This window comes from Pseudophryne corroboree, chromosome 4 (genome assembly GCF_028390025.1).
Source record: "Pseudophryne corroboree isolate aPseCor3 chromosome 4, aPseCor3.hap2, whole genome shotgun sequence".
In the NCBI taxonomy this organism is placed as follows: Eukaryota; Metazoa; Chordata; class Amphibia; order Anura; family Myobatrachidae; genus Pseudophryne; species Pseudophryne corroboree.
Window position 1 is genome coordinate 598685965 of NC_086447.1, and position 23455 is coordinate 598709419.

The 23455-nt window shown below is 46.7% G+C and overlaps 1 protein-coding gene across 1 annotated transcript in view; it reads left to right on the top strand.

Moving 5' to 3' along the window:
• Positions 1 to 23455, top strand: part of NUP133 (nucleoporin 133) — a 456783-nt gene that overhangs the window by 139472 nt on the left and 293856 nt on the right. Inside the window, exons 9-10 of the mRNA XM_063917554.1 lie at positions 13071 to 13218; positions 13912 to 14059. Of these exons, the coding sequence (XP_063773624.1) occupies positions 13071 to 13218; positions 13912 to 14059 (296 nt within the window). The remainder of the gene's footprint in view (positions 1 to 13070; positions 13219 to 13911; positions 14060 to 23455) is intronic.

Here is a 23455-nt window from a genome sequence, read left to right on the forward strand (position 1 = left end):
AAGAGAACTTCTCGTCACAGGAAGTCAGACACTTTATTTGTTCTTTTATGATCCCAACAAGGTTAGGTGTCCTGCTTCTAAGCAAACGATTTCTCGTTGGATTAGGTTTACTATTCAGCATGCTTATTCTACGGCAGGCTTGCCGTGTCCAAAATCTGTTAAGGCCCACTCTACTCGTAAAGTGGGTTCTTCCTGGGCGGCTGCCCGGGGTGTCTTGGCTTTATAGCTTTGCCGAGCAGCTAATTGGTCTGGGTCAAACACGTTTGCTAAGTTCTACAAGTACGAAACTTTTGGCCTCTGAGGACCTAAAGTTTGGTCAATCTGTTCTGCAGGGAGCTCAGCACTCTCCCTCCCATACTGGGAGCTTTGGTACATCCCCATGGTACTAAATGGACCCCAGCATCCTCTAGGGCGTAAGAGAAAATAGGATTTTAATTACCTACCGGTCAATCCTTTTCTCGTAGTCCGTACAGGATGTGCTTCGTTTTCCTGCATTGTTACTTGGTTCAGTATTGTTATTTCAGCCGTTGCTGAATTGTTCCAAGTTGGTTAGCTTGGCTTTCTTTTTTCTTAATGTGTGAGCTGGTGTGAATCTCACCACTATCTTTGTATTTCCTTCTCTCGAAGTATGTCCATCTCCTCGGGCACATTTTCTAGACTGGGTCTGGAAGGAGGGGCATAGAGGGAGGGGCCAGCCCACACTATTAAACTCTTAAAGTGCCAGTGGCTCTCATAGGACCCATCTATACCTCATGGTACTAAATGGACCCCAGCATATGCTACGGACTAAGAGAAAATAATTTACCGGTAGGTAATTAAAATCGTATTATAGCAATTACTATCCAAGATGGCGACGCAGATGGCTGCCTCGGAGCTATGCAGCTCAGCCAAAATACCCGTTTCCCCTTGTTTTCCCCTGCCCTTGTCTACACCACCGGTGGCCAAATACAGCAGGGAAGCCCTCCTAAGTTGGAGCGCTCCCACGGTGCTTACCCCACGTTCGGGCCTGTCGGTGGGTGGATCAGCGGCCCTTGCAGCCCTGTGTGGCAGGGATGCAGACGTCGTAAACGCCAAAAGTGGTGACAGCTGCTACTGCTCCCCGCAGCCCTGGCGGGCAGATCGGCGGCCCCAGAAAGAGAATGACGGAGGCCCTCATGTCAGCCCTAGTAGAAGGACCTGGGCTCAAAGGAGAGGCTGTCGTCCTAGTGAGGTGGCAGCGCCGAGGGCACCGGTCTGCACTACCCGCGTTCCTGCTTTTGAACGTGCGCTCACTGGCAAACATGTTAGACGAACTGTCCCTCCTTCTGGGCAGCGCAGGGTAAGGCATTACAGGTTTGTGCGTCCTCTGCTTTACGGAGACGTCGCTGGACGACCATATTGCGGACAACCCGATGTCTAGTCGGGCTTCGGTCTCTTCAGACCAATCACTTCAATGTTCATTCAGGAAAAACGAAGGGTGTTGGCATCTGCTTCTACAGCAACGACAGATGGTGCACCAATGTCACAATCCTAGGCAAATCATATAGCTCTCACCTGGAGATGCGAAGTATCAACTGCAACCCCCCTATTCCCCCTGGTAATTTGCCTCAGTTGTCCTTGTAGGAGTGTACACCCCCACTTGCCTGAGCGAACGAAGCCCTGCACCACCTGGCCGTATGCATATCCGACATAGAACAAAAACATACAGACTTTCTACTTATAGTGCTGGGCAACTTCAACAGAACTAACCTGAGCAAGGAGTCACCTAAGTACAAACAACAAGTCACGTGTCCCACTAGGGAAGGGCGCACCCTTGACCACTGCTACACTACCCTCAAGTCTGTCTTCCGGTCTATCCCGCGTGCTGCACTCAGCCTTACTGACCACTGCCTTGTCCACCTACTCCCTACCTATACACAGAAGCTGAGAGCGGTTAAGCCTGTCGTCAAGGCTGTTAAGAAATGGACCAACAAGTCGAAGATGAAGCTCCAAGCCTGCTATGACTGGACGGAATGGGGGGGGGGGGTGTCTTCGAAGCTTTGGCAACCGACCTGACAGACACGGTCACATCTTACATCAGCTACTGTGAGGACGTGTGTGCCTACCAAGACTTAACGCATTTACAACAAGCAGCCCTGGTTCAACGCCCAGCTCAGGCAACTTTGTCGGGCCAAAGAGGAGGCCTATAGCAGCGAAGACAGAGTACTATACAAGCGAACTAGGAACTCTCTGACTAAAGAAATCAGGCTAGCAAAAAAGCGGTTCTTGGACAAGCTGACAAACGATCTCTCTACCAATGACCCCGTATCTGTATGGAATGGAATGCAATCCATAACCAATTACAAGAAAACATCGAAGTCCACCACCATGCATCAATACCTAGCAGACGAGCTGAACCACTTTTATTGCAGGTTCGCAAAAGAAGTCCCCTGCGACCCAATCACCTCTACGATGCCCCGAACACCGACTGCCAACTCCAAGCACTGCAAGTCGCCCAAGAATAGGTGGAGGCACTGTTCAAAGGAGCCAAACCCAGGAAAGCTCCGGGTCCTGTTGGAGTGTCACAATCTGCCCTGAGAGCATGCGCGGTTCAGCTCGCCCCCATATTCACTAAGATCTTCAACAAATCACTGTAGCTACAGAAAGTCCCTTCTTGCTTCAAAAGGTCCACTATCGTCCCGGTCCCCAAGAAACCCTCTATCACGAACCTGAACGACACAGGCCGATAGCACTGACGTCTGTGGTCATGAAAATGTTCGTGTCTGGTTTTGAATCACCTGAAAACGATGACTGGTCCCCAACTGGACCCCGTACAGTTCGCCTATCAATCGAATCAGTGTGTGGAGGATGCAGTCAACCTGGGCCTGTACTACATTCTACAGCACCTAGACATTCCTGGTACATACGCGAGGGTCCTGTTTGTTGATTTCAGCTCGGCCTTAAATACAATCGTTCCCAGCATCCTCCACCGCAAATTTCTTTGGCTACGGGTCCCTGAAGCTACCTGTTCCTGGATAGTAGACTTCCTGACAGATAGGACACAGGTGGTGAAAGCGGGGTGATTTACCTCTCAAGCGCGGTCCATTAGTATAGGGGCCCCTCAGGGCTGTGTCCACTCCTGCCCGCTCTCCTCCCTCTACACAAATAACTGCACCTCAGAGGCGCAGTCGACACCACCGTCATCGGCCTGAAGGAAGGGTTCAAATCTGCCTATAGACGGGAAGTAGACCGGTTGGCCCAGTGGTGCAGCCACAACAACCTTGAGCTCAACCACCTCAAAACTGTTGAGATGATAGTGGACTTCAGGAAGAAGTCAGCTAGTGCACCTCCACTAACGAAAGCTGACAGTGGTGGTGTAGCGGTAACCGCTGTGTTCTGCAGGCAGACAACCTCCGCTCCGATGTCCTTCGTTTCCTGAACTCCGGGTGAGGATCGATGTATCCGCGATCGACTCGTTGCACCTGATAACAGGCTTCGTCAAGATGGCTGACGAAGCCTGTTATCAGGTGAAACGCGTCAATCGCGTTTCACCTGAGCGGAGGTTGTCTGCCGGCAGACCACAGCAGTTACCGCTACACCACCAACAAGCAGCGGTGAAGAGAAGGTAACACTGAGAATGTGTATTGCTCCCATCCAGATGGAAAACTAGGTAGATGTAAGAAGTACCTCTCTAAATGATCAGCAATAGTGACGTCTTGCAGTGACCGTTAACTCCTTATGGGGTGAACGTGCATGAACTCTATACTTAAAGTGTGACATAACCCGGTGCTCACCTATAAAATTCATTGTGCTAATAATAACAGCAAGAGACTAGCCCTATACTAGCCAATACTACAATATTTGCTTAATTAGAAGGACATTACACTCTATATAGAGGAAACTGATGACTCTCTTTATTTATACCCGGTGGGATAAAACGCAGCAGCGTACCCTAAGGTCTTTTAAATGTTGATTGTCTTTTGTGTTTGTGTGTGTGAATACCGGTATTAGGTATCCCTATGAATTAAATAAAAATAATTATAATATATATATATATATATATATATATATATATATAATTAATATTATTATTTTTTTGGGAACATATATATATATATATACAGATTCATGTACATATATATATATATATATATATATATTTTTTTTTTATAATGTCTTTTGAATTTTAAGAAATTTCATTGATGTGACTTTATTTGGAGCAATTGAGTTTTTTGCATTAGTGATATTATCTATACTATAAGTCTAGTTAAGCATTGAACATAACCCATATCCCAAATAACAATAGCGTGCCTACAGGCTCACAGCTGGCTCATAAATTGGGCAAAGTCCTCCCTAGTCCCATCCCAACAGATGACGCACTTAGAAACTGTATTGGATTCCAGTCTTCAAGAAAATATTTCTACCTCTGGACAAAATATCCACAATACAGATGAGCATTTCCTGATTGTTACACAATCTGAGAGTATCCATCCATGTAGTGATGTTGATACTGGGATCAGTGGTCTCTACATTCGACATGGTAGAATAGGCCCAGTTCCATTCAAGATCTATCCAACATCTGATTTTCTCCAGATGCCATGGACAGCATCCTCAGGAAGCTCATCAGTCACTAGACTGGGGCTACAGACATCCCACTTGAACAAAGGTCGACCCTTTGAGATCTCAGACTCTGTGCTTCTAACAACGGACACCAGGCTCCAAGGCTGGGGAGCCGTAACAGGGCAGTACCCTCTCTAGTGGTGTTGGACCAAGGAAGAAAGTTGTCTGCCAATAAATGTCCTGGAACTTCGGGCCAGCTACATGGCACTTACCCAGGCAAAAGAAGGGCTTCACGGCAAACCGGTTCAAATCCATTCGGACAATGCCACTGCAGTAGCATACCTCAATCACCAAGGAGGCACTCGCAGTCGGATTGCAATGAGGCAAGTAAGCTGCATGTTAAGTGGGCAGAACTTCACCATCCAGCTATGTCTGCTGTATTTAAACCTGGAGTTCTCAACTGGAAAGCAGACTTCCTCAGCCGGCATGATATTCGGGCAGGCGAATGGGCCCTGCAGCCAGAAGTAAACAAATGGGGACTGCCGGAAGTGGACCTTATGGCTTCACGTCCGAACAACAAGGTACCAATATACGGATCAAGTACGAAGGATACCGAAGCAATCTTTGTGGATGCCCTGTCAGTGACATGGAAGTTTCATCTGGCATATGTCTTCCCTCCAATCTCCCTGTTGCCCAGGGTGATTTGAAAATTCAAGCAGGAAGGGGGCGCTGTGATAGTAATAGCTCCGGCATGGCCCAGACGAAATTGGTATACGGATCTGCAGATGTTATCTGTGGACGCTCCGTTATTACTGCTTCAACGACCAGATCAGGGTCCCTGTCTCTACGCACACCTGGATCGGCTGTCTTTGACGGCATGGCATTTGAAACATCCATCTTAAAAGCGAAGGTCTTTTCACAGGCGGTAATTGAAACTATGGTTAAAGCAAGGAAACCATCCTCTGCTTGCATCTGTTACCTGATATGGCATGCTTCTTTTCAATGGTGCTCTGCCAGAATCTGTGACCCAAAGTCCTTCAGAGTTTCACGAATATTAGCTGGAATCTTCAAGCTGGAATGGACTGAGGCCTCCGCGTAACTTTCCTTAAGGTACAAGTGTTAGCATTGACCATATGATTCCAAAGGAAAATTGCAAATCTACAGGATGTTCACATATTTTTCCAGGGACTGCTTCACATTCAGCCTCCAGTTGTATCTCCAACAGCCCCTTGGGACCTAGGAATAGTTCTCAGGGCGCTTCAATTTGCCCCATTTGAACCTTTGAAAAGGGTGGACCTCAAATGGTTGTCAGCTAAAGTTCTCTTTCTACTGGCAATTGCTTCAACTAAAAGTATCAGATTTAGGGGCACTTTTGTGTCGCACTCTATTACTGATATTCCATCCAGACAGGGCGGTTCTCCAAACCAAGTCTGGATATGTTCCTAAGGTGGTCTTAAAGTTCCATCTTAATGAAGAAATAGTAGTTTCGGCCTTCCATTTGCCAGATCTCTCTGTGGGAGATGCATCATTGGACGTAGTTCATGCACTAAGAATCTACATGGATCGTACCAGTGCCATTAGAAAAACAGGCTCTCAGTTTGTCCTATATGGATTCCGCAAGAGAGGATGGCCTGCCAATAAGCAAACATTGGCAAGATGGCTTTGGATGACTATCTTAGAAGTCTACTCGCAAGCTGATCTCCCTATCCCAGATAATGTCTCCGCCCATTCTACCTGTTCAGTCGGTCCTTTATGGGTAGCCCACCATGGTTTATCAGCTAAACAACTCTGTAAGGCAGCCACATGGTCATCCATGAATACATTTTCCAGACATAATGCCTTTGATACCTTTGCTGCTTTCAGGCACAGGATTCTCCTGCCAAATCGGGAGCGTCCCCTCCCTTAAATGCTGCTTTGGGGCATCCCTTTGTAAATCCTGTGGATATACTGTGGACCCTGAAGGAGAAAGCAGGAGTTATGGTAAACTTACCATTGTTAACTCCGTTTCTCCAAAGTCCACAGTATCCAAGGGGAACCCACCCTGAAGCACCTGATTTAATAATCTCTACACTTACTGATTCCTTCCTTCTGTTATGGAAGTGTGTGTGTGTGTGTGTGTGTGTGTGTGTGTGTGTGTGTGTGTGTGTGTATTTTACTTGCCTGTATAGGTCTTCTTTCTCGATATAATCCTACTCCTGCCTTGGGCTATGTGACAAACTGAATTCCCTGAATCAGAAGGCAGGGTTATAGGGAGGCTGGACCGATGCATGCTGGGAGCCCAAAAGTTTAACCGTTTGGTTTGTAGGTGGCGTCGGAGGATCGGGCACCAATGTAAATCCTGTGGATACTGTGGACATCGGGGAAACAGACTTAACTATGGTAAGTCTACCATAACTTTTTTTTATTTATTTATTTTTTTATATGCTGTTTAGTGCATGTTAGTGTTCCCGATTACGGAAAAACTTCCCATCCCAGGAAACTTTTGGGTCCCAAGCTTTCCGGATAAAAATGTGCAAATTCGAGCTGAAAGCAGACCGCAAGAATGTGGTGCCATTGCCGGCAACTCTTTCCCTTCACCTGCAATTGTTTTCCCCCCTCAGAGTATTGTAATGAGAGGGTACATACATTATTTCTCTTACGTCCTAGAGGATACTGGGGATCCATTTAGTACCATGGGGTTTAGACGGGTCCACTAGGAGCCATGGGCACTTTAAGAATTTGATAGTGTGGACTGGCTCCTCACTCTGTGCCCCTCCTACCAGACTCAGTTTAGAAAATGTGCCTGGAGGAGTCGCTCAATCTTATGGAAGCCCTTGAAGAGTTTTCTGCATTTATTTTTCTGTTTGTTATTTTCAGGCAGGACTGGATGGCACCAGCCTGCCTGCTTTGTGGGACTTAGGTGGGGGAGGGGGGGGCGGCCCAACCTCTTGAAGGGTAAATGGTCCCGTTCCCCGCTGACAGGACACTAGCTCCCGAGGAACTATTTGCAATTCCCACCACGGTGAGCGTACATTCCTGCAGCACGCCGCCACCCCTAACAGAGCCAGATGAAAGAAGAGTGGTGAGTACTAAGCCAGCGTCCCGGTAAGCGGCATTACCATTATGGCGGCATGAGGGTACGAAGATGCACAGCTTCTAACTGGGGTGCATTGCTTCTCCAGACTCAGTACACAACTGCGTCTCAGTACACTGTACACAGTACCCACACTGGCAATCTGTCTCCATTTTAAGCACAAATTACCTCAGCCAGTATAAGAAAAGCAGGAAGACTGTGTGCCATCGAGGGGGCAGGGCTTCACTATGAGCGGATCCAGCAGCTCACCAGCGCCATTTTCCCTCTGCGGTCGACACAGACGCTGACTGAAAGGGATGCGCAGCTCCTCCGGTGTGACTCCAGATTACCTCAGCGGTGTAGTGTACCTTCCCAGGCTAGCGGGGCTGAACCATCGTGGCCTGATTCCATTAAAGGAATGATTTCCAATATCTCTAATTGTCCCGCAATGAGAAAGAGACGCAATACTAAAGACAGTCTGTGGATGAGATTATGAACAGAGACTCAGTTCCCAAACAAGCGTCTCAGTCCCCTGTCATTTGTCCACCAAAAGGAACTCTGGCCCATATCCTGCAGTCTGACTCTAACACTGAGGGATCAGACATGGAGGAGGGGGAGGTGGATTCAGAAGTGATGGAGGGAGGGGGGGGGGGGGCGCTGCTCTGTCACACGGAATAGAGGCTCTTATAGAAGCTATCAGAGACATGCTACAAATTCCTGATAAGGTGACAGGAGTGAGGAATCTTATTTTAATGTAAAAGAAGTCCTCAGTCACTTTTCTTGTGTCAAAGGTATTGAATACCCTGTTTGAAGAACCATGGGTTAATCCTGATAAGAAATTTCAAATCCCTAAAAGGTTACTCTCATCTTTTCCTTTTCCTCCTGAGGATAAGAAAAAATGGGAAAGTCCACCGATAGTGGATGCATATATGTCCAGGTTGTCACGGAAGATTGTGTTAACCCGTCCCTGGTGCAGCCTCCCTGAAAGACACAGCTTATCGTAAGATTGAGAATACACTCAAATGCTTGTACACAGCTGCTGGGGTGGCTCAGAGACCCACTATAGCCTATGAGTGGATTACTAAAGCCATTGCTAAATGTTCAGGTAACCTAATTGAAGGGTTCGATTCCTTATCTAGGGGGGAGATCGTGTTACTCCTGCAACATATACAGGAAGCCATAAAAGAAGTAGGTTTGCTTAATTCACGCACCACTGCAATGGCAGTGTCAGCACGCAGGGGCTTATGGTTACGCCAGTGGACTGCGGACGCGGATTCCAGGAAAGGCGTGGAAGGTCTACCCTTCACAGGAGAGGCCTTATTTGGAGATGAACTAGACAAATGGATCTCCAAAGCTACTGTGGGTAAGTCCACATACATATCTTCCTTCTGCAGCTCCCCCAACCAGGAAGACTTTTCAGGACCTACTCTACAGTCCGCTCGGACTGCCAAGTTTAAGGGCAAAACCAGAGGATCTTCTGCAGCCAGCAGAGGTGCTAGAGGTAAACTACGCAAACCAGCAACAGCCGGTTCTCAGGAACAGAGCTCCAGTTCTGTTTCCTCAAAGCCTTCTGCATGATGGGGGACCGCGATGCCTTGAAGACTGGCAGGTGGGAGCCTGACTAAAAAATTTCAGTCACATCTGGACAACATCATGCCAGGATCCCTGGGTCATAGATCTTAGGGCTACAGACTCCCAGGGCTACAGACTGGTGTTTCAGGAGCTCCCGCCTCACAGATTCTTCAAATCAGGCTTACCAGTTTCACAACAGGCAAGTATAACCTTACATGATGCCATTCAAAAACTGGTACAGACTCAGGTCATTGTTCCAGTTCCACCTCATCTCCAAAACAAGGGATATTATTCCAACTTGTTTGTGGTACCGAAACCGGACAGTTCGGTAAGGCCGATTTTGAATCTAAAATCGTTGAACCCGTATTTACGAGTGTTCAAATTCAAGATGGAGTCTCTGAGAGCGATGATCTCAGGTCTGGAGGAGGGGGAATTCCTAGTGTCTCTGGATATCAAGGATGCGTACCTTCAGCCAACTCTGAGGCTCCCATTTCTGGGAATGATACTGGACACAGTCGCAGAAAGTTTTTCCTTCCTTTGGAGAAGGCATTGGTAATCCAGTCGATGGTTCGGGATGTCATGAAGCCAACCCGCATATCGGTGCATCTGTGCATTTGCCTTCTGGGGAAAATGGTGGCCTCTTACGAGGCACTTCAGTACGGAAGGTTTCATGCAAGGCCCTTCCAGCTGGATCTGTTGGACAAGTGGTCCGGATCACATCTTCACATGCACCAGAGGATCCGTCTGTCGCCAAATGCCAGAATTTTTATTCTGTGGTGGCTACAGACTTCTCACCTACTCGAGGGCCGACGGTTCGGGATCCAGAATTGTATTTTGCAAGCCACATACGCAAGCCTCAGAGGTTGGGGAGCAGTCACCCAGGGGGTGCAGTTTCAAGGAAGATGGACAAGTCAGGAAGTTGTCTTTCCAATTAGCATGCTGGAACTTAGGGCTATATACAATGCCCTTCTGCAGGCCTCATATCTTCTTCAAGATCGGGCCATTCAGGTTCAGTCGGACAATGTGACAGCAGTGACGTACATAAACCGACAGGGCGGAACAAATAGCAGAGCAGCAATATCGGAGGTATCTAGAATTCTCTGGGCAGAAAAACACACTGTGGCATTGTCGGCGATCTTCATTCCACAAATCGACATGATGGCCTCTCGTCTCAACAAGAAGCTCAAGCGGTATTGTTCCAGGTCGAGAGACCCACAGGTAGTGGCAGTGGGCGCTGTGACGACTCAATGGGTCTATCAGATGGTGTACGTGTTCCCTCCACTTCCGCTGATCCCAAGAATTCTGAAAAGAATAAAAAGGGAAAAAGTTCAAGCAGTTCTCATTAGTCCGGACTGGCCAAGAAGGGCCTGGTACGCGGACCTTCTGGAGATGCTCCTCGAAGATCCATGGCCTCTACCTCTTCGCGAAGATCTTCTGCAACAGGGCCCATTCATCTATCAAAACTTAACGCGGCTACGTTTGACGGCATGGAAGTTGAACGGTTGATTCTAGTCAGGAGAGGCATCCCTAACAAGGTGATACAGACTATGATCCAAGCCAGGAAGGGGTAACGTCTAAACATTACCACCTTATTTGGAAAAAATACGTCTCTTGGTGTGTGAGCAGAAAATATTCTGCGGTGGAATGTCATCTGGGACGTTTCCTGCTTTTTCTGCACTCGGGTGTGGATGTGGGCCTACGTCTGGGCTCCATAAAAGTCCAGATTTCGGCCTTGTCCATTTTCTTTCAAAAACAATTAGCTTCTCTCACTGAGGTCCAGCCGTTCTTGAAAGTGGTTCTGCACATCCAGCCTCCCTTTGTGCCTCCCACGGCACCTTGGGATCTCCATTTGGTGCTGCAGTTCTTCCAATGGCACTGGTTTGAACCATTACAGGAGGGAGATGTAAAATATCTTACATGGAAAACCGTCACGCTGTTGGTCTTGGCTTCAGCAAGTCGGAGTTGGGGGCGTTGTCTCACAAGAGCCCCTATTTAATTTTCATGAGGAAAGAGCTGAAGTCAGGACTCGTCAGAAATTTCTTCCTAAGGTGGTGTCTGCGTTTCACATCAATCAACCCATTGTGGTTCCGGTTGTTACCGACACCTCTGTTACTTCAAAGTCTTAAAGTCTTTGGATGTTGTGAGAGCTTTGAAGGTGTGTGTGTGAAGGGAACAGCTCGTCACAGGAAATTGGACTCGCTGTTTGTTCTTTACGATCCCAATAAGATTGGGTGTCCTGCTTCAAAGCAGTCAATTGCACGCCGGTTATGGCTCACTATCCAGCATGCTTATTCCACGGCAGGATTGACTATTCCAAAATCTGTACAGGCCCACTCGACTAGGTCAGTGGGTTCTTCTTGGGCAGCTGCCCTCTGTGTCTCAGCCTTACAGCTCTGCCGAGCAGCTACTTGGTCAGGTTCGAACACGTTTGCAAAGTTCTATAAGTTCGTTACGTTGACCAAACTGAAGGTTCTCAGAGGCCAATCAGTTCTGCAGGACCCTCAGCACTCTACCACCCAGTTTGGGAGCTTTGGTACTTCCCCGTGGTACTAAATTGATCCCCAGTATCCTCTAGAACGTAAGAGAAAATAGGATTTTAATTACCTATCGGTAAATCTTTTTCTCGTAGTCCGTAGAGGATACTGGGCGTCCGCCCGGTGCTTACTTCGTCCTGCACTGTTACTTGGTTAAGTTTTGTTCAGGTGTTCGTGTTCCAAGTTTGGTTAGCATGGCTTTCCTCTTGTTTGTGTGTGCTGGTTCGGAATCTCACCCCTATTCTTTTATATCCTTCTCTCAAAGTATGTCCGTGTCCTAGGGCACAGTTTCCTAGACTGAGTCTGGTAGGAGGGGCATAGAGGGAGGAGCCAGACCACATTATCAAATTCTTAAAGTGCCCATGGCTCCTAGTGGATCCGTCTATACGGTACTAAATGGCTCTCCAATATCCTCTACAGACTACGAGAAAAGGATTTACTGGTAGGTAATTAAAATCCTATATTTATCTGCTTACTTTCAATATAATTGACATGAGCATTGAATCAGAAGAATAGCTGGGCACACACACTATGGTATTTGGCCTGATATTGATGTGAGGTACACAACCGCAATGCAGATAATTGATATCTTGCCTCTGTTCTTTTCCCTTAATAAATAAAAACGGTGTAGAACTAGCAGGCACTTGACAAATGTCATGTGAAAAGAAACTGACCACGGGATGAGATGGGATAAATTTGTGTTGGGCTAGAGCAGCTTTTTCTTGATAGAGGAAAGGTCAGAGGTGAGCTGATTGGCGAGTGAACTATATTGATTTCCAAACAGAATGTTTGTCTAATATGTCTTTGCTCCATGGGTGCTTTGTCCTTCCTGATCTCGCCTTATAATGTGCTCTTTTAGTATCCTCATATAAAAGCAGTGGAGCCAAAAGGGGCCCTCAGTGCTTTTGATATAAATATCTGCATATTGATAGAGGAAAGTCTATAAGTATACTTGGAATGCAGTAACAAGTTTGTAGTTCGAAAAGCAAATCTTTCTCTATATATTATAAATGTTGCTCAAGTACTACTGACTTTTAATAATGGCTTTTTATCCACAACAATCTTCATCTTGCTTGTTATACAAGTATACACAGATCTCATTACATCATTAATAAGTCCTAATAATGGTCAATGCTCAATGAGATGAAGAGCGAATCACTTTATATATAAACCTGTCAAGTAACAGTACATATAAACAAACTTGCGTTGATTACATGGGTTGTGTTAAACAACCTCACAGTGCAGAAAATGACAAATTGTAGATTATTTGGATTGTAGTTGTTTATCTTACTGTGTAATTAAGCATGTGTGGCTTTTTTTTCTATTAAACATACAGATTTATGCATATATTTTTTTTCATCATTCCATATCTTTCCCTTTCCCTCATAAATCAGTGATGGTTTGGTCATTCTGGCTGTTGCCTGGCACCCCAATGATGATCCCTGCCTAAGCTATTATGCACTTGTCACTGTAAAGGATGAAGGCTACAACTTTTCTGGTGAAATCAACGTTGAGGTCACCCAGTTCAATCCTCCATTTCAGGTGAGTTTTATGCATTACAGTTCTTGTGAGCTGACCACATGGCTTTATGTAGCAAAATATAAGGCAATACAAAGTTGTTTTTTCTTTTTAAATTACTGCCACTTCAAAACATAGGGCAGACTCGACTTAGTTTCCGTAACACTAAACCTCCACTTTTAGATTTAATTAACTATAAGTATATTTACAACTACTTCTTGGATGCCTGATGCTATTCCAAGATCGCCGTTTATTTGCATTTCAAATGATTTCCATCTTTATTGATATATCAACAAAAAAAAACGATAGAAAGCGCTGGCAAATTGTGTAAGGGATTTGTTTGGCGCCAGGAAATTCTGTTATTGATATATTACCCAAAAAATGGTCAAAACACTTGAATGATATATAAAAGTGTGTGTGTCTGGATAGATAGATGTTGGAGACCTACACTCTTGCATCCTGTGTGAGCAGCGACCACCTGGATCTCAGTGGCGGTGTGAAAGGGGTAGGTGTAGCTGAAGTTCTGGCTCCGACTTGCGTTTATTATCCCAGGTCAGAGACGGGGCTTTAGTGTGAACGGTGTAAAAATTATTCATAGTGACAATTTTAAATGTCTTCTATCTTGTATTGTATTTTTATCTTTGTCAACAGTATAATTAATAAAATCTGTACAGGGCTACATTTGTAATGTTTGATTCTACACTATTTTTTCTATAGTCTGAAGAAATGCTGTTTTCTCAGCTTGTGATTCCAAACTTTACTAGTCCCATGTGTAACATATATACAAAAGAAATGGTTTTTGCCTGCTCTACAGGCACCAGGAGAGGCACTTTTCCACAAGAGAAAATTTCACTTGACGCTCAAGGTAGGTAGATGATCATTTGATTTTTGTCTCTGTTTTACTGTAATTGCCATTCCTTCTGAAATGGTATTTTTGATATGTTTCAAAACTGCAATCTTCAAGTAACCCCAAGTCATGTTTTGAGCATCTATGTCTGTGAAAACAGCAGGAATAATTACTGATCCAGCAAAAGAGATTAACGACCTTGTGCATAATTAAAGAAATCCACAAAACATGACCTACTGGGGATACTTGAGGACTGGATTTGTGATCCCCTGGAAAATTACCCATACATACCGAAAGATACTTTCCAACCAGCCAACTAGTTGATTGATAGACACCTTTTCTTAATCCCTGACACACGTACCTTCAGAATTGCTAACTGCTTGAAAGTGGTCGGCGATTCCCTTAGAAATGCTGCATCTTGTATTACTCCTGCAAAATTATCAGTCTGAACCCTTAGAATTGATACATTATAGCATGGGTCTTCAACCTGTGGCCCTCCAGCTGCTGTGAAACTACAGTACACATCCCAGCATGCCTTGGCATAGTTTTGCTATTAAGGTATGCGAAAACTGAGGCAGGGCATGCTGGGATGTGTAGTTCCACAGCAGCTGGAGGGCCGCAGGTTGAAGACCCATGAATTATAGTGTCAATGATGACATTGGGTGTATGCGTATTACAGTGCAGGAAACTCCGGGAGTAAAGTTAATTCCACTTCCAGTAGGATGCTGAAAGCGTTGCTGATAAACATTTCATTATCATCACAGTGTGTGCAGACCTTAAAATACTTTCTGCTGCAGCAATACTTGACACATTCCCAGCATTAGCACTGTCACTGGATTCACATTAGTTCTTATTCGAAGATAATGTCACACAGTATGCTAAAATAAAATTAAGAATGTTTATAAAAGTCACCAGCAGTAATTGGATTAATTACTTTAGTAATTAAACAAAAAGACTTGGTTGATTAACACAAGCAATTTTCCCCATTGCTGGAAAATGATGATACTCTGCACAGACGTTCAGGGTGAGGTTCCAACATTAGGGTCTCCTTGTATCTTATTCACAATAGGTCCTGACAATGCACCATAACATTCCCTGTTATATCTCTTGTCCAACACCCAGTTATATGGGTCTAACTAGTGTATTTTATAGCTGTGTTCTTACAGTAAGCTCAGTGAACATATGGACAATTTCAAGATCCCCTGACACCCTTGGAATGACCTGTGAAAATTATCTCCTTAATCTTTTTTTCCTCACACATCTGTTGCATTGCAAATGCTAGGTTTATTGTGCAACATGAGTTTAAAATAAAAAGACATAGAAAAAGTACTTTTCTCTTACGTCCTAGAGGATGCTGGGGTCCATATTAGTACCATGGGGTACAGACGGGTCCACCAGGAGCCATTGGCACTTTAAGAGTTTAATAGTGTGGGCTGGCTCCTCCCTCTATGCCCCTCCTACCAGACTCAGTTTAGAAAATGTGCCCGGAGGAGCTGCTCACAGCTAGGGGAGCTTTACAGAGTTCTTCTGGTAAAGAGTAATTTTTTTTCTTTCACTTTTTTTTATTTTATTTTACAAGGAGGCTGTCGGCGATAGCCTCCCTGCAGCGTGGGACTGGGGGAGGGGTGCAGTGTCCGCCCTGCGGGGTCTTGAGCCACTGCTCCTGCTGACTGGACGGTGGCTCCAGAGGGGTCTGATCGCGCCCCGCCACAGGGTAACGCTCGCCCCGGCAGAAGGCCGCCACCCCCTCAGAAGCAGAAGTGTGGCGAGTCAGGCACTGTCCCCCCTTGCAAGCGGGGGGACAGTGTGAAGAGGGTTGCTACGGGTCAGGAGCACGGTTGTTTCCGCGCTCCTGGAAGGCCTAGCGGTACCTTGGTGCGGCACTTGAAAGGGAGCGCCCTGAGCCAGCTCCGGACCCTGCACTGGTTTTCTTCGGCGTGTCGGGGTCTGCGGACCCAGGTCAGCATATTCCTCCGGCCAGTATAATCATCTTGTGAGCGGGAAGACAGCGCCATTGAATCGGGCGGAGCTTCTCCTCAGAGCGGACCCAGCAGCGTTCAGCGCCATTTTTCCTGCCTACAGTCACGGTTCACTGGATCCAGGTCCCTCCAGAGCTTTCTCCAGCAGTCTGTACGGTACCAGGGGGCTGTAGAAGGTGGGTGGGGGTGTGGGGGGGGGGGCTGCTTAAGGGCTGTGTCACCTATTAAGGGACACAGTCAGCGCTGGGAAGGGTCTCCCTTTGCCTCAAGAGCGCTGTGTGTGGGTTGGCTCCAATCTCTGTGTGTCTGCCATTCTTGGGGGGAAACTCTGTCTACATAATACCCTGTGTGTTTGTGGGGTGTTTGAGTGTGTATGTCAACATGGCTAGGGACACTGTTTCATATGCTGCAGAGGATTTGTCTTCCCAGGAAGACTCCATTCCATGTAATCAGGATTGCACTGTTTTAGCGCAGATCCCAGTTAGAGAGCCAGAATGGTTAGTCTCTCTGAGGGGGACTATTTCTCAGATTTCTGATAGGGTTGCTAGGACTGAGCATGCCACTCAGGTCCTCCAGTCCTCTATGGTCGTATGGTCTGATTCTGCCTCCTCGGGGTCCCCTGCGGTACATTCTCATAAACGTGCGCTTGCAATTATGCATGATGACCCCAACTCTGACGCTGCAGATGGTGATGGGGATGTGTTGAGGGGAACGGCATCACTTGCTGGGGGGTGCCGTTGATGATTGAGGCTATTAGGGATGTTTTACACATTTCGGACACAGCTCTGGAACAGGTGGAGGAGGCCTTCTTTACGGATAATAAGAAGCTCCCCCTCCCCCCCCCCCCCCCCCCCCCCTCACCTTCCCGGCATCCGAGGAATTAAAGGCTATCTTTGAAAAGGCATGGAAAACTCCGGAAAAGAAATTCCAGATTCCCAAGAGAGTATTGGTTGCTTTTCCCTTTCCAGAGGAAGATAGGAAGAGATGGGAGTACTCGCCGATAGTCGACGCCTCTGTGTCCAGGCTGTCCAAGCAGGTAGTTTTACCGGTCCCGGGTTCTACTGCATTAAAGGACCCGGCAGATCGCAAGGTGGATGCTATGCTGAAATCCATTTACACGGCTTCAGGGGCTCTATTGCGGCCTACTATAGCCTGTGCTTGGATTGCTAAAGCTATTGCCAGGTGGTCGATCACTCTGCAGGAGGAATCGTCAACGCTGGACAAAGGTGACGTTGATTTATCTCTACGTAATATTCAGGATTCTGCAGGGTTCCTGGTGGATTCCATGAAGGACTTGGGTTCCATGGCTGCGGAGATCTCCTCCATGTCAGTCTCGGCTCGCAGAAGTTTCTGGCTGCGCAACTGGTCTGCTGAAGCGGGAACCCAGGAAGTGTGTGGAAGGCCTTCCGTACAAAGGTCAGGCTCTATTTGGGGAGGCGCTGGATGCGTGGATTGCCACGGCTACCGCGGGTAAGTCTCCTTTTCTCCCCTCAGCTGCACCGGCTACGAAGAAGCCCTTTTCATCTAACACGTCACTTTCCTTTCAGGCCGCGAGGCCTAGAAAGAATAAGCCTTCGAACACCTTCTTCAGAGGTGATTGTGCCAAAGGAAAGAAACCCGCTCCCGCAGGTTCCCAGACCCAGAAGCCCGCTTCTGATACCCCTAAGTCCTCCGCATGACGGTGGACAGCTAGGCCTGGAGGAAGGTCAGGTGGGGGCGAGACTCCGGTAGTTCAGCCACGTCTGGGTGTCGTCGGGTCTGGACCCCCTGGGTTCTGGATATAGTGTCCAGAGGGTACAGACTGGAGATTCAAGACCCCCTGCCTCACCGTTTCTTCAAGTCAGGCTTGCCAGCGCTGCTGGCGGACAAGACAATTCTTCTGGAGGCCATCAGAAAATTGGTGGTGTCTCTGGGGTCATTGTTCAGGTCCCTCTTCAGCAGCGGAAAACAAGGGTTATTATTCTAACCTTTTCGTGGTACCGAAGCCGGATGGTTCGGTACGGCCTATTCTAAATTTGAAATCTTTGAACCCTTATCCCAAGGAGTTCAAATTCAAGATGGAATCTCTGAGGGCTGTCATTTCAGGGCTGTCGGAGGGGGAGTTCCTGTCCCTCGACATCAAGGATGCTTACCTTCACATTCCCATTTGGGCGCCACATCAGGCTTATCTCAGGTTTGCGCTGATGGACGATCACTATCAGTTCCAAGCGCTGCCGTTTGGCCTCTCAACAGCAGCAAGGATCTTCACCAAGGTGATGGCGGAGATGATGGTTCTCCTCCGCAAACAGGTGGTGAACATAATTCCATATCTGGACGATCTCCTGATCAAGGCGTCATCCAGGGAGAGGTTGTTACGGTCCTTCGCACTCACGACGCAGCTGCTCGGGTAGCACGGTTGGATCCTGAATCTTCCAAAGTCTCATCTGGAGCCGACAAGGCGGCTGTCATTCCTGGGAATGATCCTCGACACGGAAGTGCAGAGGGTTTTTCTCCTGGCGGAGAAAGCGTTGGTGATTCAAACAATGGTCTGGGATGTCCTACGGCCTACCCGGGTATCTGTTTATCAATGCATACGCCTTCTGGGGAAGATGGTTGCCGCCTACGAGGCTCTGCAGTATGGCAGGTTTCATGCTCGACCTTTTCAACTGGACCTCTTGGACCAGTGGTCGCGCTCTCACCTACTCTTGCACAAGAGGATATGCCTGTCTCCGAAAGCCAGGATTTCACTCCTGTGGTGGCTGCAACTTCCACACCTTCTGGAAGGGAGAAGGTACGGAATTCAAGACTGGATCCTGTTGACCACAGATGCAAGTCTAAGAGGTTTGGGAGCGGTCGCTCTGGGGGAAACCTTTCAAGGACGATGGTCGGCTCAAGAGTCACTTCTCCCAATAAACATCCTGGAACCCAGGGCCGTTTACAACGCCCTTCTACAAGCAGCACACCTTCTACAGGATCGACTGTTCAGGTGCAGTCGGACAATGTGACCACAGTGTCCTACATAAACCGACAAGGCGGAACGAAGAGCAGAGCTGCCATGGCAGAGGTGTCGAAGGTCCTCGTCTGGGCAGAAAGGCACGCGGTGGCGAGGTTGGCAATCTTCATTCCGGGCGTAGACAACTGGGAAGCAGATTTCCTTAGCAGACACGATCTCCATCCAGGGGAGTGGGGCCTCCATCTGGAGGTGTTTGAGGAGGTAACCGGTTGGTGGGGGGTTCCTCACCTAGACATGATGGCCTCCTGCCTCAACAAGAAGTTACGGAGGTACTATTCCAGGTCAAGAGACCCACAGGCAGTGGCGGTGGACGCACTGGTAACACCTTGGGTATTCAAGTCCGTGTATGTGTATCCTCCAATTCCTCTGATACCAAGGGTTCTTCAACTCGTGAGAAGAACAAAGGTTCTGGCAATCTTCATTGCTCCGGACTGGCCAAGGAGGGCTTGGTACGCGGATCTACTGGATCTTCTACAGGAAGATCCACGGCCTTTACCTCTTCGGGAGGATCTGCTTCTGCAGGGGCCGTTCGCTTATCAAGACTTACCGCGGCTTCATTTGACGGCATGGCGGTTGAACGCCAGATCTTAGTTCGGTAGGCTATCCCGAGTGAGGTCATTCCTACCCTGATACAGGCCAGGAAGGGGGTAACGTCTAAGCATTATCATCTCATTTGGAAGACTTATGTTTCTTGCTGTGAGTCCAAGAAGTTTCTAGCGGTAGAGTTTCAACTTGGATGTTTTCTCCTTTTTCTGCAAGCAGGGGTGGATACGGGACTGAGAATGGGCTCCATCAAGGTCCAGATCTCTGCTTTGTCCATCTTCTTCCAAAAACAATTGGCTGTTCTTCCTGAGGTTCAGACCTTTTTGAAAGGGGTTCTGCACATCCAGCCTCCCTTTGTGGCACCTACAGTTCCATGGGATCTTGAGGTGGTGTTGCAGTTCCTACAATCTGCTTGGTATGAGCCTTTACAGGTGGCTGATCTCAAGTTTATCACGTGGAAGGCGGTCACCTTGTTGGACTTGGCTTCTGCACGACCCGTGTCGGAATTGGGGGCTTTATCTTGTAAGAGCCCCTATATGATCTTCCATGAAGACAGGGCGGAACTTAGGACTCGTCCACAGTTCCTACCTAAGGTTGTGTCGGCTTTCCACATCAATCAACCTATTGTGGTGCCAGTGGCTACTGACTTCTCAATTACTTCAAAGGCCTTGGATATAGTGAGGACTTTGAAGATTTACGTGAAGAGGACGGCTCGTCACAGGAAAAGTGACTCCCTGTTTGTCCTCTATGATCCCAAAAAAATTGGATGTCCTGCTTCTAAGCAGTCGATTTCACGCTGGATCAGGTTCACTATCCAGCATGCTTATTCCACGGCAGGACTGCTGTTTCCGAAATCCGTAAAGGCCCACTCTACGCGTAAAGTGGGCTCTTCCTGGGCGGCTGCCCGGGGTGTCTCGGCAATGCAACTCTGTTGAGCAGCTACTTGGTCTGGGTCGAACACGTTTGCCAAGTTTTACAAGCTCAATACTCTGGCCTCTGCTGACCTCCAGTTTGGTCAAGCAGTGTTGCAGGAGCCTCCGCGCGCTCCCTACCGTACTGGGAGCTTTGGTACATTCCCATGGTACTAATATGGACCCCAGCATCCTCTAGGACGTAAGAGAAAATAGGATTTTGGTTACCTACCGGTAAATCCTTTTCTCGTAGTCCGTAGAGGATGCTGGGCGCCCGCCCAGCACTTCGTTTTCCTGCATTGGTTATAGTTCAGTGTTACCTGGTTCCTAGGTAAGTTCTGCGTTATTTGCTGTTTCAGCTGTTGCTGAGTTGTTAGCCGGATTTGCCTGTTGTGTGAGCTGGTATGAATCTCGCCACTATCTGTGTAATTCCTTCTCTCGAAGTATGTCGTCTCCCATCGGGCACAGTTTCTAGACTGAGTCTGGTAGGGGGGCCATAGAGGGAGGAGCCAGCCCTCACAATTAAACTCTTAAAGTGCCAATGGCTCCTGGTGGACCCGTCTATACCCCATGGTACTAATATGGACCCCAGCATTCTCTACGAACTACGAGAAAAGGATTTACCGGTAGGTAACCAAAATCCTATTATTACTACATGCTATGGAGGGATAATCGTGCCAAACAAGGACGTGTATGGCCAGACACTGCATGGGGGATTTTTTTAGGGAAAATCTGTATTAATTGCTGTTCTAATGAGCAACAGAAGATGGCGCTTGCTACTACTTTGCAGATTTGAACCAGTTAAAATCCCCCAAATTACTGCCATTCATCAATATTGACTAGGTTCTAGGACATACTACCAAAAGTGTACACAGCAATAGCTTGATTATCAAGGAGAATAATTATCTCGTTTGAACATGTAAATTCTCAGGTACTTTGGAGGCATCTAGTATAGATAACTGCCCATGTGCTACAGGTTTTAGAAGAACACTGGATCATAAATATAAGTAAAAGCCATATCCATGAGTAAGTGAAAAGTTAGATTTGCTAGGGATATGTTGCATTCTGTTCAAGTGAAAGTATTTCTAATACAAGAAAGAACTGAAGTTTAAACAAGATGTGCTTGCTCTCAGATACAGCCTTTGTCCAAAAGCAGGAATGTGACTTGGGCAGCTGTTATAAACGTCATCCTGTGGGAAAGACAATATAGGGGAATCTTAAAGTTACGTTTTCTAACAAGCTGGCAAGTTATACAGAGGATTCAGTAAAATCCTCTAACAAAAAAAGTAAAGAAAGGCCTACAGTGTTGATCAACAAACATACATTTGACAGATCATTTGAAGATCACCTTGTTATCATGACAGAGGGCAGCTGGCAATATGGGATGCTACTTGCAAACATCTAGTGGCACACAGTCTGTGGCAAGGATATATGGCAACCTTGCCTTTAACGTAAGGAAGATGAAAGCAGTGTATAAGGCATGTTTTTAAATTAGCAAAAATAATTACCATGTTTTAGTTTACACAGAGAACCAGATCCACTGCTTCCTTGATCATAGTAGCACAATAAGTCATAGCATGATGGGACTAGTACAGATTACTATAGGAACCAAATAAGACGTGCGCAATCTGTCTATTTTTACAGTGTGTAAACCTTTGTCCATCCACTATAGCTGGAATTGTACTCTTCAGTAGTTGATCCCTCACCTGACATGTCATGTATTTATCTCTCACCTTAGCCTGTAATGATTGTGCCTGTTATGCGACACCCCATTGGAGCTGCCACAAACTGTAGTGTGACTTTTATGTCCCTTACCCTGCTAAATACTGCCCTGGCTGGATATTATTAAACAGATGGCAGTGAAAGAGTTAACTATGCCCTGAGTGCTGCACCTGGCCCTGGGGCACTGACCAGTCAGCAAGAAGCGTATGGATCCCAGGGAGAGATCCGGCTTGTGCTGTGGCAGTTACAGCCAGGTGCTGGAACAGTTTAATGGAGGCCATCTAAGCGAGTTGTACTGACAGGAGGAGCTGATAGACAAGGCCAGCGCTGCTGCAGTGATTCCTAGCTAGGGGGGGCAGGACAGAGACGCAGCTCCAGGGGCAAACGCAGGATTTGTAAAGGGGGGTTTCCATATATATATATATATATATATATATATATCGGCTAAAGTTCAAATATGGGACCCCCTGGACTATCCGTTTTGTGATACATGTGGACATCTAGTGCAAATAGTAACCTATTGCGAGTGGAGCGAGCCCACGAGGGTACACTTTTAATGTTTGATGTTATGTTACTTATGCTAATCCGGGGGCCCTATGTTGTGAACACACTCACACTCTCTCTCTCTCTCTCTCTCTCTCTCTCTCTCTATATATATATATATATATATATATATATATATATATATCTCCAACAAAGAATGGCACTCAGAGACAAAGTTGCAAAAAAGGACTATTAATTCCACAAGTCGACTTGTGGAATTAATAGTCCTTTTTTGCAACTTTGTCTCTGAGTGCCATTCTTTGTTGGAGCTATAATTTTCTTGTTTTTTGGCACCTGAGCACGTTGAAATTAATTATGGGAGTGCCGGCTGCTGCTGTACCTATATATATATATCTATATATCTATATATATATATCTATATATCTATATATATATATCTATATCTATATATATATATATATATATATATATATATATATATATATATATATATATATAATCTCTTTTTGGTAGTGGTTTCATTTATTCTGTTTCACTATATGGGGTCTGTACTGATGTGGTGCAAGAGAAGCTACTTTTATTTAAAAAGAGGTGAGCAGGACTGTACAGTATTGCTCTGCTTTCTGAAAGCCCCACAAGCTGTTGTTGGTGGTGGCAGGAGAGGGTGGAATGGGAGATATTGAAAATATAGAAGAGGTGGGCGAAAATGGTTCGTGGAGACCCTGTGCAGTGCAAGGAGACGCAAACAGCTCCAATGGTTGCT